The 16,858-nt window shown below is 41.4% G+C and overlaps 1 protein-coding gene across 1 annotated transcript in view; it reads left to right on the top strand.

Annotated features, from left to right (window-relative positions):
* ralgapa2 (Ral GTPase activating protein catalytic subunit alpha 2) overlaps positions 1 to 16,858 on the top strand; it is a 400,978-nt gene that overhangs the window by 49,013 nt on the left and 335,107 nt on the right. Inside the window, exons 7-11 of the mRNA XM_085977825.1 lie at positions 2,002 to 2,060; positions 3,383 to 3,491; positions 6,749 to 6,859; positions 7,002 to 7,070; positions 7,169 to 7,306. Coding sequence (XP_085833951.1) covers positions 2,002 to 2,060; positions 3,383 to 3,491; positions 6,749 to 6,859; positions 7,002 to 7,070; positions 7,169 to 7,306 — 486 coding nt within the window. The remainder of the gene's footprint in view (positions 1 to 2,001; positions 2,061 to 3,382; positions 3,492 to 6,748; positions 6,860 to 7,001; positions 7,071 to 7,168; positions 7,307 to 16,858) is intronic.

Below are 16,858 nucleotides of genomic sequence, written 5' to 3'. Positions count from 1 at the left end.
GCGCCCCGGACCGGAAATTCAGTGGCGCCCCCCTCCGTAGCGTCTGGCGCTATTAGTGACAGCTTACAGGGAACCTTACCCAATCGCTCTCGGCCTGGGGGGGCGTTATTTAAAGGGGACTGGTGTGGTTTAAAAACGGCAGCCATTTCTGGAGCACAACTTCCTCGAGAGCTACAAAGAGTTGCTGAGCTGCACACTGAGAGCCATTTGACCACTGAGCCAGCGCAGGCAGACGATCTTCAGCCTTCTGACCAACACCTTGCTGTTGGTGAGCCTTCACAACGGGGAACCTTCCTGTGGGCACTTATTATGGGGGCTGCATTGGAGGGGAACGTCCTGCTGCTGAATCATCTGGAAAGGGCACTGAGACGCTGGGAGAGGGGGGCGGGCATGGCCAGACGGAGGAGGGCCAACAGATGTCGCCACAGTAGACATTACGCTGGCAGGGTTTTCCGACAGCAGTTTTCCTACATGAACATGTCGGAGGAGCAGTGTGTCAGAAGGCTGCGATTTAGAAAGGAGGTGGTGACTGAGCTGTGCCAGCTGCTTCAGCCAGATCTGCAGCCTCAGATATGGTGCAGGACATCTCTGTTGGTGGCTGAGAAGATGCCTGCTGGCCTGAACTTCTACGCGAGCGGCTCTTCTCAGGCTGCGCGTCAGAGGCTGATCAGAAGTAGCTTCTAGGCCCCTCTCACGGAATGCTTGCTGCCATTCCAAGAACAGGAATGGAACCGGTCTGATACCCCCAAGCCTGTGAAGGGCAAGATGCATGTAAATAGCAGGCATGGCCATTGTAAATGAAGAAAGTGTTTCATTACACAAAATGTGATTCCTTCAAACATGAGAAAGCTATGGCAACAGAAAGCAAAACTAATACACTGACACATAACTGCATCTCACACCTGGGAGACTGTCCAAAACATAAATCACATTCCGACCATCTTCCTTGGCCTTGATTCCACTGCGCCAACCAAAGCATCCAATGCCCCATCAGTGAGGCGTTCCGCCCTCTGCCTCACCCTTTCCATGTCTTGCTAGGCTGGTGCGCCACAGGTAGGCTCAAGGCCTACAAGGCAGTGAGTGTGTCTGGTGATGCCAATTGACCTGCCCCTTTAAGAGCTGGCCGGCGCCAGTGTGGCTCAGGGAAAGTGATTATTGACAGCACCCTCGCTGCACCCCGCCGCCGCAAAATTGGGTTGCGCCGCCGGGTTAGCACCTTAAGAGCCTCGTGCAGCGCCTGATTTAGCGTTGCAATCACCCTCGGGCGCAACGACCCAATATCGCGCCAGGTGGCACTAAATCGCGACTGGCGCTAGGCTTTGCGCTTCGCCAGAACTAGCGCCCCAAACGGGGCTATCCCCAATTTCTCCCCCTTTGTTTCTTAAATTGACATTTTCGAGACCAATACTCCATGTATCTACCTTTTAGAAAGAATATAAGCTGCCGATTTTTAACGACCATACTCTCGATATGCTAAATTCCTGTTTCTGAAACATTTGTTACTAATTTTAAAGATGTGTGTTTTTAAAAATTTTATTTCCTGTTTTTTGTTTCTTTAAAATTTTACAGAGGCTTTGTGTAGTTCTTTTATATTGTCAAAATGTACTGACTAATCTTTGAATTTATATTGTCAAAATGTACTGTCTAATCTTTGAATTTATATTGTCAAAATGTACTGACTAATCTTTGAATTTATATTGTCAAAATGTACTGTCTAATCTTTGAATTTATATTGTCAAAATGTACTGTCTAATCTTTGAATTTATATTGTCAAAATGTACTGACTAATCTTTGAATTTATATTGTCAAAATGTACTGTCTAATCTTTGAATTTATATTGTCAAAATGTACTGACTAATCTTTGAATTTATATTGTCAAAATGTACTGACTAATCTTTGAATTAAGTTTTAAGTATAATTTTGTTGTACCTGTATATCATTATTCTTAAAATAAGCTGAAAGGGTTATACTAAAATATTGCCATATTTTGATCTACTTCAGGATTATTTGATAAACATTCTGATGAAAAATGCAAGGAATGAGACCTGTGAGACTGCACGGTAAGTATAATTACTAATTTTAATTTGGAAGTCTTTAAAATATTATATAGAAGTAAGAAATATCATGGGGTATTTGTTTCACTGAAGCCTCAGGTGAGTCTAATACTAGTTCTTGTTGAAGCTTGTTACCTTATAGACCATTCATGACTTAATCTAGATCATAAATCTACAAGACTTTACTTATTGTAAAAAAATCTTTATTACACTCAGATTTTTCAAAATTACACTGTAACTGGTTCTACCAATTGTAATATTTGGTAACAGTAAATTAAGATATGTTAATGGAACACAGCACAAGATAATAATATATGGGTTAACGTATTATCCAATAGAAATTGCTGTCTAGCCACAGGGATGGTTATGACGATATTGCTTTAGGCATATGCACAAAATTTAGTCGAAAATGCCTTGATACACTCACACATAATACAAATGTAAGAAGTCACACAACACCAGGTTATAGTCCAACAGCTTTATTTGAAATCACAAGCTTTCGGAGCGCTGCTCCTTCGTCAGGTGAAGTGGAGAAATGCATAAAGACACAGCTTATATAGTCAGAGAATCATGTCAGATGTTTACAGGTAATGTTTCCAACTGCCATTTATCACACCTCGGCAGTGTGATAAATGTCCACCCCAGTCCAACGCCGGCATCTCCACACCACACGTAATACAGGTAAATGTACTTCACTTGTATATTTACTTAACAAACATCTACCACTATTCAATAACCAAGGAAGTAGAGCACTCACAATGATCAAAAAACACTCATACGCACTGCTTTTCATCTTACCATTTTACAAACAAATGCACAATAAGATTAAAATACACATGTATACACTGTGCGAATATGAGTATTGAAATCACATGCCCAAGGACGGTGTCTGTTACTCTCTTTATTTACTAATCAGAAATGCAATTAATCGCATCTGGATTCCCAATTAGTCACGTGTGGCTAGTAGATAACCTATTGGACAACATTGGGTTAGCGACACTTTCATTTCGAACAGTGTCAAAGCATTGATTAGGATCCAAATGGTGTGGGGCAGGTTCAATTGCCTTATTCCACTGAGTTCCTCATCTCAGTAATGGTGATATGGAGAAGGCTCTGAGTAAAGTTCAGGGGCTTGCTTCCCTGTGCGAGATGAAAAATTGTCACCAGATTTCACTTGCACCTCCTAGTTGCTAAGTCAGCTCACTCATTCTTTTGGCTGCATGAGGTGAGTGGCCTAAGAAGACCAGAAGTGGAGAGAAAAAACATCAATATACCCTCAAAAGAAAACATTAAATCTCGTCTGATACACCTTTCTTGATTTTATTTAGATGTATAGCGATGTGTAGTCTTGGAATCTGGATTAGTGAAGAACTGGTGCAGTGCACAAACCACGCTCAGGTCCAAGATGCACTGAATGTGTTGGGTGTGACACTTAAGGTAATAATTAATTCTGTCTGGTATGACTTGCTCATTTAAAATTTCAAAAACAGGAATGAACAAACCGAACCAAACCAAATTACATCTCTTTTTTTCTGTTGCGTATGTATGATGTTTTGTAATATGGATTAAAATGCAATTTTACCCTTAGGAACACAAGTCACTATTGGGGAAAAGAAAAGTTGTGTTTTTTTGATCAATATTGCAAAGCAATATTTGTTCCCAAATATTTTTTTGTTCCTGTGAAAGAAATGTTATATTTTACAGCAGCGTACGTACATTTGATGATCAATTATTTTGATACATTAGGAAATTGCTTCAAAAGTTAAAAAGGATGAATATTTTAGACAACAAAAGATACAAAAGTTATTTTTTCCCACCCAGCTGAATTCAGGTGAAAGGGATCAGGAATTTGGGCAGCCAGCACCTGAATTACCACTGAATCTTGCTGCAAGGTACACCTACATAATTCATTCCCATTCATTTTGAGCGGGAGCCTAATTAATCACGTATGCAGCTAGGGAAGTCCTTTTATCTGATGTTTGCAGACAACGGAAAAATGTTAAGATGTAAAATAAAATAACCTGAAATATCAAAAATGAAACGCTAAAGAACAGTTGAATAAAACCAAAGGATAGAATTAAAAAATCTCAATTTCACCTAAAATAAGCTAATACCCACCTTCACATTGCAAGCTACTGCACGACTTCCAATCTCCCTTTCCTCTCAAGTCCTAAAACATGTTGACGCCTCCCAAATCTGTGCCCATCTTTCCCGCAACTCTATGCTGTTTCCGCTGTTGAACATGCATGTAGTAACCTCCAGACTTGACTAATCCAAAGTTCTGCTGGTTGGCCTCGCATCCTCCATGCTCTCTCAACTTCAGTTCAACCAAATCTCTGCTACCTGTATCCTATCCCGCACCAAGTCCAGCTCACCCATCACTCCTGTCCTAGCTGACCTACATTGGCTTCCAGTGCCTTCAATTTAAAATTCTCATCCTTGTGTTTAAATCTTTTCATGGCCTTGCCCATCCCTATTTATGTAACCTCTGCCAGTCCAACAATAGAATACTCCCTTCCTCTAACTGTGGCCTCTTTTGCATCCTCCTCCCTTCGCTTCACCATTGGTAGCTGTATCTTGGCCATCTAAGCACTGCACTCTGGAATTCCCTCCCTAAAGCCCTCCGCCTTGCCACCTCCCTCTCCTTTTTTAGGAGCCCCCTTAAAGTCAACCTCTTTCACCAAGCTTTTGATTACTCCTTCGAATGTCTTGTCCTTTGGCTCAGCATCTATTTTGTCTGATTATACCTTTTGTGAAACCTTTTGGGATGTTTTTCTACATTAAATGCATTATATAAAAGCAAGTTGTTGTTGTAAAGAAAAGAACTATGCAGTAAACAAGATGGGAATAGACTCGAGAAACATGAGAAAAATAAGTAATTTTTTTTTACAATAAAGTCTACTTTCATTGAGTCAATTTTTTTTACATTTTTACCATGACAAATACCACAGGACCGCCATTAGTTATTTTTTAAAAACATATTAGTTACACCATTGTTGTGAGAAGATGTTTGGATTGAAATGCTCTTTTTTGTTGCTGAGCATTTAAAAGGAATGACCAGCTCAAAGAAGAATAAGATAATTCAGGTACACTACTGATGTTCACAGGATGCAGCTTCTTCAGATGTACCTATTAATAAATGTTGACACTCATGAAAGAGCACTTGATATTTATAAACTGTAGGCATGTTTTCTTCTATTTAGCAGGGACAAAGCTTTAAACAGCTTTAAGCTGAATCTGCATTTCTACAATTAAATTAGAACTTGTTTTTTTATCATTTCAAATGCAAATTATTTTCATATCCATATTAGTATATAGTTTTAATGTTCTCTTGGAGTAGAGAAAATCTGTCAATGAACCATATTTGGTTCCTGCTAATTAACATTAGAAAGGTGAAGAGTTTTGTGGTTTAAAGAACTATTTGTGTGACTATGTTTGTTTGTATGCGGTAAACACAATAGGAAACAATTCAGAACTTCCAGAATGTGTACCTTATCTGACATTTCAGTAGCAGTGACATGCTAAAATAGAAGTGCTTTTTTTAGCTTGTAATGGTAAAATACAATGAACATTTTTTTTAAAATGCTTTAAGAACATAAAGAAAAAGGAGCAGGAATAGGCCATATGGCCCCTCGAGCCTGCTCTGCCATTCATTTAAGATCATGGCTGATCTCCTACCTCAATTCCACTTTCCTGCCCTATCCCCATATCCATAATTAAGATCAATTAGTAGATATTTCTTGAGGCTCCTGAACAGTGTTACACGAAGTTAGCAATCCTAGTGTTTGCGATCTTCAACTCTCTAGAGTGTGGGACGTCAAAATGACATAACTGTTTACATAACTTTGTTTTTTCTGTACTTGTAAAATATAAAAGCAGCGTTCATAAGAAAACAATCTTGTATTTTTAATTCTTTGTGTTACTTAACATAAAGCAAATATCTTCATTCTAACCATTAAGCTTTGCTATATTTGCTATAGTTGTATAATGGCAGTGCTGAATTTCTTTGTCATGGAGGTGCAACTCCTAATTAGTTTCCTTGAGCTAGTGGCTGTCTGGACAGAAAACAGCCATTTGCAAGCCAGCAGATCTCAAATTGTTGCAGTTGAAAATTGGATCCTCTTCATAGATGGGGGCATTACTTAACCTACTGATGTGCAGTGGGAGAATTCTTTCATTGTGAAGTGCACTTTCTTTGCTTTGCACTAGGGTATTCTGAGAAGCTGATAGTATGTAGGAATTAATACTTGAAGACAGACACAGAAGTGTAGTAGCCCTTGAGAGTGGCATATATATAATGGCCATCTCTGCTCAGCTGAGCATCAGTCATGACAAATGTTATTTGTAAAGGCATTTTCTTTCTGAGAATATTCATTTAGTTGATGCAGTGCGTTTGTTCCTTTTATAAGGTTAAATGAAATTGAGTATAGGTCAGAAGTTTTCTAATGTGCTTTTAGTTAGCATGCTTGTAAACAAAGTATTATTTTTATATGCTTATTCCATTGTGAAATTAGTCTTGCTTTTTTGATATCCTTTAACTGCTGATGAACTTCGCAAGCCAGCTCACAACCTTATTTAACCTTAAACTAGTTTGTTTCAGTGGACATGTCAAGGTTAGGTTGTGGTGATCATAGATTATTTGTCTAATATATAGTTGTGGTATATATTTTCACTGACTTGTGGTTTGTCTCCAGTTTTCCAACAAAGTGGTTGCTGAAGTGGCTTGTGACATGCTTAAGCTGTTGGTTACTCATATGGAAAGGCTTAAGAAGTATGAATCTCAGCTCCCCAAGAAAATTGCTGAGGTAAATCACTTCCTTTCAAGGTTGTTTGAGGCTATGGAAATTATGCTATCCTTCTGTATCAGTGAAATCAATGAAAATATGAGTTAAACATGCATGTATTGTGTGTGCTTTAATAAAACTGAACAATATTGTTTAAATACAGATCCTTGTGGCCACTATTGCATTTCTCCTGCCAAGTGCAGAACATTCATCTGTTGATGCAGATAAAAGGGTGAGCATGAGGTTGTATGTTACTACTTTTCAGTTGCATGGCAATGCTTTAGAGTGAAACTAATGCACAGCACTGCATTATATTTTCTTCCTTTTTAGTTAATAGTATCTCTATTGCTCTGCCTTTTGGATTGGTGCATGGCAATGTCTGTGGATGCCCTATTGGAGCCTATTAGTGCAACTTTGATGGAAGACCAAATGGCGCGCAAAGCACCTTTACTAGACTATATCTACAGGGTATGTATATCTTTTATTGTCTAATTGAAATAGGTTTAGAACTTTTACTACTGTAGGCCCATTTAAGTGCACTACCAAAAGTGTAAGATTATTGAATAATGACAAATTCAAATTATACATGTTGCTAATGAAATCCTGTAGTAATAAATCATCCCCAACAAATTACAATCATGACTTGATCACATGCACCACCTTCTTGGTTTATTTAAGGTATAATTATACTGTTATTTTGCAAAAGTAAAAAAAAGTGGAAGTGTAATTCCTGAGTTACACCCAATCTGACTGAATAGGAGCAGTGTTGGACCTCCTTAGGAAAACTGCCTTAAATCTGTTGAATTTGATGACGTGTGCAGTATCACTCCAGAGCAGCACCCAGCCAGATTTTAAAAACTGCTCGGGTTGTTCACTGGATCACTTCGGCACTTTATGAACTTCAACGTGGTCCTTTTTTTACTACTTCGAAATAGTGGTGTGTCATACATTGAAAATTTATTGTTTGGGGCGCAAAGCTCAGCACATGCATTTGAGTTTTCCCAGTCAAGAGTAAATATTGGGTGTTGCCAGTTACAAAATGATTCTGTAGTTACTGATTGCAGACCAACAGCACAGCATAATTGAAATCTTAAATGGAAGCAAAGCTAATCACAACATTAAAATATTAGACATAGTAGAATCATAATCGCTTATTGCAGGTATGACCCATCGTTTCAGTGTTATAAAGCCTGATATGATTCTCTCTTTTCTTGTACTGAGCTTCAGCATTGAAATAGGGATGGTTGCAATCTTATGACTGAGTTGGTCTAATGACTGTGGTAAACCACTGTTTGTATTCCACTGTGTACATGCCTGGACATGCCTCAGCTGACTCCTCCCACAAGTCCTAGTATAAAGGTGACTGCTCCCCAGCCCCTTTGTATTCTGGACCGGTCGACCACTCGAGGCAGACCTTCATTCCTTTGTTAATAAAAGCCTTTAGTTACTCTCTTAACTCTCAGTCTTTTATGAGTAATTGATAGCGCATCACTGTTAAACTAGTAATGCAAGATCAAAAATTTAAATTTATCATATTCAAAAACCTAATGGCAATAGTTATCTTTCTGCCTTTTAGATTTTAGGTTAGAATGTAGCCCAGACAGGGAGGCTTTGTCTTGAAGCTGAAGTGAGTATAGACAGTCTTGGTTAGCAATGGACAAGCTTGATGGGTACAGAGAAACTCTCCTTGATTTGGAACGCCACATAGTTAATGTTGCTGCTCAGAGTCCACAGGGATAAGGAATGTGGGAAATGAAAATGTTTTCACCGCATCAGGATATCTTGCATTTGATGTGCAGCATTTGCACTGCATTGGATGCCTTGCATTGGGTGTGTGACATTTTCAGTGTAAGAAATATTTGCATCTTTCTGTTCTCAAAACTGCTTAACCGTGCTCCTTTTACTAGCATTTTCATTTCTAACATTAAATGAACACTTGTATATCCATACAAAATGTAAACTAACTGGATAATTCAAGCCCTTGTGTGTGACCATTTTTTGTAAGTAAGAAAATATCCATGGTAAAACGGTGCTATGTGATGTTTCTGAATGTTGACTTTGTCTGTGAACTCGTGTGTGCTCATCTTTTAGCATAAGGAATTACTACAACAAAACTGCTGCTGTCAAATAGGGCCTGTGTTTTATATTTGTAGGTTTCAAAAGTACATATCTTAACAAGATGAGAGTGTTGACCTGTAAAACAACACATTACAAAGGATACCTCAACAATGTTTCCTGCTGCAGTTCAGTATGTGAAGCTTTACCAGGTTGTGCAGTTTTAGCCAATGTTATTTCCTAAAATGTAGAAATGGAAATTGTTCAATTTCAAGCAGGTTATATCATTAAAAATCAAAGCACTGATCGAATGTAGAATAGTTCAGACAAGATGGAGGTGGAATTCAACTACAGCAGGGGGGGCTGCAAAATGGGCAGCAAAGAATCAGCCATGTGTTTTACACCCCTTCCCATTCTCCTTTCCATTGTAAGGTTATGTGTAAGTGGTAAATGTGGAACAAGACAGACAATCATGGAATAAAAACAGAAAAAGCTGGAAATACTCAGCAGGTCAGGCAGCATCTGTGAAGAGAGAAACAGAGTTAACGTTTCAGGTCGGTGATTTTTCATCAGAGCTGGAAAATGTTAGAGATGTAATAGGTTTTAAGCAAGTACAGAGGCAGGGGATAGAGGTGAGGGGAGGAGAAGAAAGAACAGAAGGGAAGGTCTGTAATAGGGTGGAGGGCAGGAGTGATTAAATGAACAGCAGAATCATTACTATCACCTGCTGTCCAGAAAATGGGAACAGTTACTGTCGGATGGTCCTACCTTGCTAGGCATCTTATAATGTGTTGTTTTCTATTGCAACTGTTCCCAAGTGTTGTAGGCTCTGTAGACAGCCTTGAGCCTTGCCACCACCTCCTGCTAGGCATTGTGCACCTTGTGGGAGAATACCTGGAGTACTTTTTTTAAAAAAGGGCAACGCTCATCACAGCAGTATGTCCACTTTTGTCAACTATCAAACAGGGGTTGTTCATGTGCTGTGCCACTCAACCACTTATCCATAAACTCTGTTTTGTGCCTCTGCATCGGTTTGCCTTCCTTTGCTTTTGGTTTGCCACTTCTTTCTTTCCATCCAGTCTTTGAAAAGGCTGACAAATATTTAAACACTAATTTGAACCTTTCTAGTCAAGAATTTTTGGCCATCGATGTGGCCACTTACCTTTTAAATCCTCTGAGCAGTCCCTTAAGGGCCGATGTGTGCAGTGAGCATAATCAGTTTATTTAAATTAGTGGACCTTGGAGACTCGATGAGACCAGCCCTCCTACTCGCTGCATGCAATACATGCAATGTGGTCCCACCAGCACAGCAACAGGACCGCTAAACAAATTTTCACTAACTGGTGTGAGAAGTTCCTGATTCCCAACCAATGTTCAGTTTAAATAGAGCACAAACAACAAAGAAAATTATATTGAATGTGTACTGGTGCTGAACAAGTATAGTACAAAAATGCTAAGAAATATCATGGTATTTAAAGGAGCATTTTTAATTCCCATAAGTAGTAGAATCGCGAGCTTAGAAATTTTACCACCAAAACTCAAGACAGTTAAAATTCCTTTTATTAAAAAAATATATAATACTCCTGCTGACAGTGCTATTTTTAATTTTGTCTGTTGGACTGCAACTATACATTGCCACTTACCTCATCCCATTTCACTGGCTTCCCATGAGTAATAAATGCAATAGCTTCACTAACCCCTTAATCACTAGTTGATTTGGAGGAGATATGCGAAGACAATTCTTTATTTTTTTCCTCCAAATTTATCTAAGTACCCTTTGAAGGGGTAAGATTCTGTTCACATTTGAATTAATCCAGAATTTACAGTTCTATTAATAAAGATTTTTCTGAAAAAAATATGATGGCACACTGCTGTGTACTTCTATCAATGTGAGCCCAGAACCCACAATTGGTGGTGATATTCCATTGATATGAGCCTGTAAGATGAGACGTCACAAAGACCACTTTAATGGCATGAACAAGTTACTCTATTAGGTATGTCTCAACTAAGTGAGGAATAGTTGCAATTGTTTTGACCCTTAGTAAGCAAGTCTCACAAATGTAGGTGCTTCGATTTATCAATATATTATTAAAAATCTTATTTGTTATCATGATATTTGTTCATGCTGTTGTCAACATTTACCCTTGCAAATGGCTGTCAATATTCCCATTCAATTTTGCTTTGTCACCTGTCACAATGCAGTCAAAAACTCTGGCCACTAAACGGCTCCGTGGGACAAGTTTCTCTCCCAACTCTACTACCATATTGTACACAAAATAAACTTATATTCATCAGTTGATCATGAGAAGAACTATGGGTATTTTCTAGTAAACGCATATTGGCCCGTATTTTCCGATCGGAGGCTTCATGCGTGTGGAGGCCTCCAATCTGGAAAAAATCTATGCCCTTACCTGAGGGTTCCCGAGGTCCAGCCATTTCCGCTCCTGGGCCTCTCCACGACGAAATGCGCAGGGCCCAGATATCCCAGGGGTGCGTGCGGTTTGCAAGCGTCCCTGGGATCACGTGTGCCATGGGAAAACATGGGAGAAGGGAATCCCCCTTCATACTTTTGACAGTTTAAACATGTCAAAAGTATGAATGGGGATCACTGAAAAAACACATCAAAACAGTAAATAATTTTTTTTTTAAATCACGTTTTTAAAATGAGTTAAAATTACATTAAATATATTTTAAACAAATTTAATTTTTTGAAAAAAATTAAAAAATTTTAGGGCTAAAATTAAACTTACCTTTTTAAAAAGTATTTTAAAATTATAAATGAGTGGGGGGGGGGGGGGGAAATATTTTTTTACTTTTTTAAACTCTTATGCTGGTAAAAGCAGGTCTTACGCCTGCTTTTACCAGGCGTAAGATTTTGAAAGGATTTCAGCGGGCGGAGGTTCTGCGGAAAGCGGAAATCTCCACCCGCAGAGGCCCTTCTCCCGGGCAGGCGGAGGATCTGTCAAGAAGATTCTTGACAGATCGGAAGTGCCGGTTTTCAGCGCATGCGCTTCGCATGCCTGAAACTGGCACTTGCGAGGTCCCTATAGGTGTGTACATACCTGTAGGGATCGGAAAATACGGGCCATTGTGCAACTTAAAGGAATTTATTTTTGTTGTTGAATTTGGTTCTTTCACATGCCAGATAACTAATCTTCAAGCAAGGAGGCGAAAAATGTGGATTAACATACTGAGAAACAGCACAATGTAGCATTGCTTCCTACTGTGAAAACATCAAATAAGATCCCCCCCAAAAAACATGAGTTGTTATGAACTGTAATGCACTGTCTGAAAGGGTGGTGGAAGCATATTCAGTCGTAACTTTCAAAAGAGAATTGGATAAATACTTGAAAAGGAAAAATGTACAGGCTATGGGGGGAAAAAGCAGGAGAGCAGGACTATTTGGATAGCTCTTTCAAAGATCCGGTACTGGCACGATGAGCCGGATGGCCTCCTTCTGTGCTGTATCATTCTATCATTCTATGACATCAAAGGCTACGACAGATACACTGTTTCACAGTTCTCATAGTTAACTTGTGTATTTACTTTTCTCAGTTTTATTATTTATATTAATATACTTTGTGTGATCAGCATTTCAATTTATAGAAGCTTGCATATTATTTGCTGTTAAATTGTATTAGCTTCTGTGCTTCAATTACTATTTTTTGCTATTTTTAAAATGACTTTAATTTAATGAGTTTTTAGCCAATGTGTGTAACCTTACACTGTTGCGGTGTTTTATCTTTTTTGTTATGAAACATTAATTTTTGTTATCTGAGTAAAGAGTTTTAATTAGTCTGAAGTGTGATAAATTGTCAGGTGGTGTAATTTTATCTCTGAAAATCAAATTACATTTATATAAGATTTTATGTAATCTCTGTCAGTGAGTAAAAACTAATCACACTTTCTCATTTTACTCCTAGTTAGGAACATGTAGTACATAGTACAGCTACTTACACTTGTATTTAGTACAGAAAACATTGTCTATATATGCGTCAGCAAAACCTAATAGAATTCCTTGTTCTCCAAATAAAACTTGAAAATCGCTTTTCAAAGTGTTTCCTAAGAAAATCTTTGTATAAAATTTTGTTTTCTACGAACTGCAGTGGCATCTCATGGTTATGGCATTATGTCTCTCTTGCAGGTCACATCAAAATAAGCATTTGCTACTTCTAGATCAAACAGAAAAACAATTGCTTTAGCAATATTCTTGTAAAATTATCCCCTATGTCATCTTCTGTATGTTATGTATTGCTTTTATTTAGGCCTAGCAACCCCTTCACTGAAGGGGGCAATCAGCAGTTCATGTTTGTGTTTGAATGTGAACCACAATTGTGTAATTCCTCACCTGAAGTCCTGTGGTGTTGGTCATTGACATAATTTTTTTTTAATTCTCATCCCTGTAACTGACTGCTTGTTCATGTGCACTAAAGGGTCGATTTTCCTGGAGCCGTCAGGCGGGGTTTCAGGCATGTGGGGGGGGGGGGGCTATCCCGAATTTGGGGGTCCCGACACCATCCCGCCCAAAACCCCGCCCCACGCAAGTTTCAGGGGCGGCGGGGACCCGCCAAAACCAGGCGGGAAGGGATTAGTGCCAATTAACTGCCAGTTAACAGGCAGTTTTTAGCCTAATCCCTATTTTGAGGGGTTTCGTGTGGGATTCCCGACGGCTCCAAACCACGCCAAGTTAGAGCAGGCGGGCCATCTGGTTGAAGGGGTTGCGATGTCGGTGTTCAAGTGAGTGATGGGTGCATGAGTGCAAAGGTAAGTGTGTTTGGTGTGTCTAAAGTGTGTAAAGAACTTTTACTTACTGTACTTAACAGCCTTTCTTCCTGTAGCCGTCGGGAGCCCATCACTCAGCCGGAACTGAAAGCTGAATGGCTGTGATCTGTCAAAAGTGACAGCCTTCAGCTTTGAGTGCTGCTGAGAGCTCTAACTGAGTCTGTGCAGAAGGACTCAGGTTAGAACTCAGACTGTCAGTGTTTCACAGCTTCAAACAGCTGTGAAACACTGATATTTCATCTGTCAAGAACTCTTGACAGATGAAATTGCAGTCTGTGATGTCACCTGTTGCCGGGTGGCCCTTAATTGGCCTGCTGAGCCCGCTGGGCGGGCTCAACAAGGTCAATCAAAGGAAAATCGCGCGGATTGGCCGGACATCAAAGTAGGCGGGTCTAAAACCCGAAAGTTGTAGTCCCGCCTTCTTCCCGACAGCTTCAGGAAAATCGACCCCTAATTCTTTGTCTCCATCTGTCTTCCTTCTTGACTTCCGCTACTTTGCATGCCTTTCACATATTTTCATTGCTATCTCTATTTCTCTGATTCTTCTTCTCACTCTTCCTCTCTGCCTTTTTCTACAAGTCTGTCCTCATTGTGTGGATAATTTTACATGTCTACATTGTAACAGAGAGCCTCGCCTACTAGCTGTGCAAATCGGAAATTCGGGCATGCACTACCCCTGATTTCCTGAGTATTTTGGTTGGTAAGTGATCACAGCTAAACTTTTGATTTACGATGCTGGCGGGCAAGGCTCCCTGCTGGCAGCATGGACTTGTACAATTATCCCCATGTCATCTTCTGTATGTTCCCCAAGATCGATCCATTGATATCGCACTTAAGCATACATATCCATTCTGTATGTTTCTTACTTTATCCTTTTTTGAACTTTCACAGAGACCTGGAACTAGACTTGAATTTTTAACCCTCACACACCTAAAGAAACTATTTCTTCTTTCCCTTGAAACAGGGAGTCAGTGATGCACTATCAATTGCTACAAAAGACTGGAGATTGAGAAAGTAATAAACAGGCTTTTATTACCAAAGAACAGAGCATGCCTCTTGTGGTTGCCTGGTATCCAAAAGGGCCGGAGGCTGCCGAGCAGCGACCTTTATACCCAGCCATGAGGGTGGAGCCAGGGGCGGAGTCAGCTGAGGCATGCACAGACAAGTACAACAATATGCAAGAGTGAACAACAGTACTAACAGTGAACAACAGTACTAACAACAGTGGTGAACAACAATACTAACAACAGTGGTTTACCACATTCACCCCTTGTTTAGAATTGAGTCCGGCGGGGCGAAGTGCACTAAAAATTCGTGTACTGAAGTCTATCAGGAGGCCTTGTAAGCCTTCCTGAGCGTCGCAGCAGCGGCGGTGATGGTGCAGCATCCAACGTTGAACCCGGTGTCTCGTTCAGAGGAGGTGTAGCAGGTGGCGGACCCTGGGGCTGCTGCACGCCGTCTACAGGGGTCAGAGCATGGGTAATGGGAGGTAGCGATGGTGGTCTCTCAGAGGCACCCGAAGGTGCGAGGTCTCGTGCGGGGACTGTGTCCTGGGGGTAGGCAGGAGTAGCGGTGGGTGGCGAAGAGGGTGTTTCAGGAGCACCCGCAGGTGCGAGGTCTCGAATGGAGACTGTGTCCTCCCGCCCGTCCGGGTACACCACGTAAGCATACTGCGGGTTGGCGTGGAGGAGGCTCACCCTCTCGACCAGGGGGTCCGCCTTATGGGTCCTCACGTGCTTCCGCAGTAGGACGGGACCTGGAGAAGTCAGCCATGCTGGTAGCGAAATCCCCGACGTGGACTTCCTGGGGAAGGAGAACATTCTCTCGTGAGGAGTGGCATTGGTGGGTGTACAGAGCAGCGACCGAATGGAATGGAGCACCGCAGGGAGGACCTCCTGCCAGCGGGAGGTCGGAAGGCCCTTAGATTTTAAGTTTAAAAGGACTGCCTTCCAGACTGTCGCATTCTCCCTTTCCACCTGGCCGTTACCCCGGGGGTTGTAGCTGGTGGTCCTGCTTGTAGCAATGCCTCTCGCGAGCAGGTACTGCCGAAGTTCGTCGCTCATAAAAGATGAGCCCCTGTCGCTATGGATATAGCTAGGGAAACCGAACAATGCGAAGAGGTCATTCAGACATTTAATGACCGTGGTACTGGTCATGTCCGAGCAAGGGATGGGAAACGGGAGTACTCATCAATTATATTGAGGAAGTACACATTGCGGTCAGAGGAGGGGAGGGGCCCTTTAAAATCGATGCTCAGCCGCTCGAAGGGGCGCGTGGCTTTGATCAGGCTCGCTCTGTCTGGCCTATAAAATGCGGCTTGCACTCGGCACAGATCTGGCAGTTCCTGGTCATGGTCCTGACCTCCTCGATGGAGTAGGGCAGGTTACGGGATTTGATAAAATGGAAGAACCTGGTGACCCCCGGGTGGCAGAGGTCATTGTGGAGGGTCTGTAATCTATCAACCTGCGCGTTGGCGCACGTACCACGTGATAGGGCATCTGGGGGCTCATTGAGTTTCCCGGGCCGGTACAAGATATCGTAATTGTAGGTGGAGAGTTCGATTCTCCACCTTAATATCTTGTCATTCTTGATTTTGCCCCGCTGCTTATTATGAAACATAAAAGCTACTGAACGCTGGTCAGTGAGCAGGGTAAATCGTTTTCCGGCCAGGTAATGCCGCCAATGTCGCACGGCTTCCACAATGGCCTGGGCCTCCTTTTCGACAGAGGAGTGTCGAATCTCGGGGCCCTGGAGTGTCCTTGAGAAAAAGGCCATGGGTCTCCCCGCCTGGTTAAGGGTTGCAGCTAGGGCAAAGTCGGATGCGTCGCTCTCCACTTGAAAAGGGAGGGACTCATCTACAGCGTGCATTGTGGCCTTCGCAATATCGCTTTTTATGAGAGTGAAGGCTGCACAGGCCTCTGCTGTCAGGGGGAAGGAGGCGGACTTGATGAGGGGTCGGGCTTTATCCGCATAGTTGGGCACCCACTGAGCATAGTAAGAGAAAAACCCCAGGCATCTCTTCAGTGCTTTCTGGCAGTGGGGGAGGGGGAGCTCCATAAGAGGGCGCATTCTATCGGGGTCTGGGCCGATGACTCCGTTCTCCACTACGCAGCCAAGAATAGCAAGGCGCTTAGTACGAAACATACATTTGTCTTTGTTGTATGTGAGATTCAGCCGCTGGGC

This window comes from Somniosus microcephalus, chromosome 3, assembly GCF_052327205.1.
Source record: "Somniosus microcephalus isolate GS21.2 chromosome 3, FLI_Smic_1.0, whole genome shotgun sequence".
Taxonomy (NCBI): domain Eukaryota; kingdom Metazoa; phylum Chordata; class Chondrichthyes; order Squaliformes; family Somniosidae; genus Somniosus; species Somniosus microcephalus.
The sequence above is the reverse complement of the archived record's forward strand: the minus strand, read 5'-3'. Positions and strand labels throughout refer to the sequence as shown.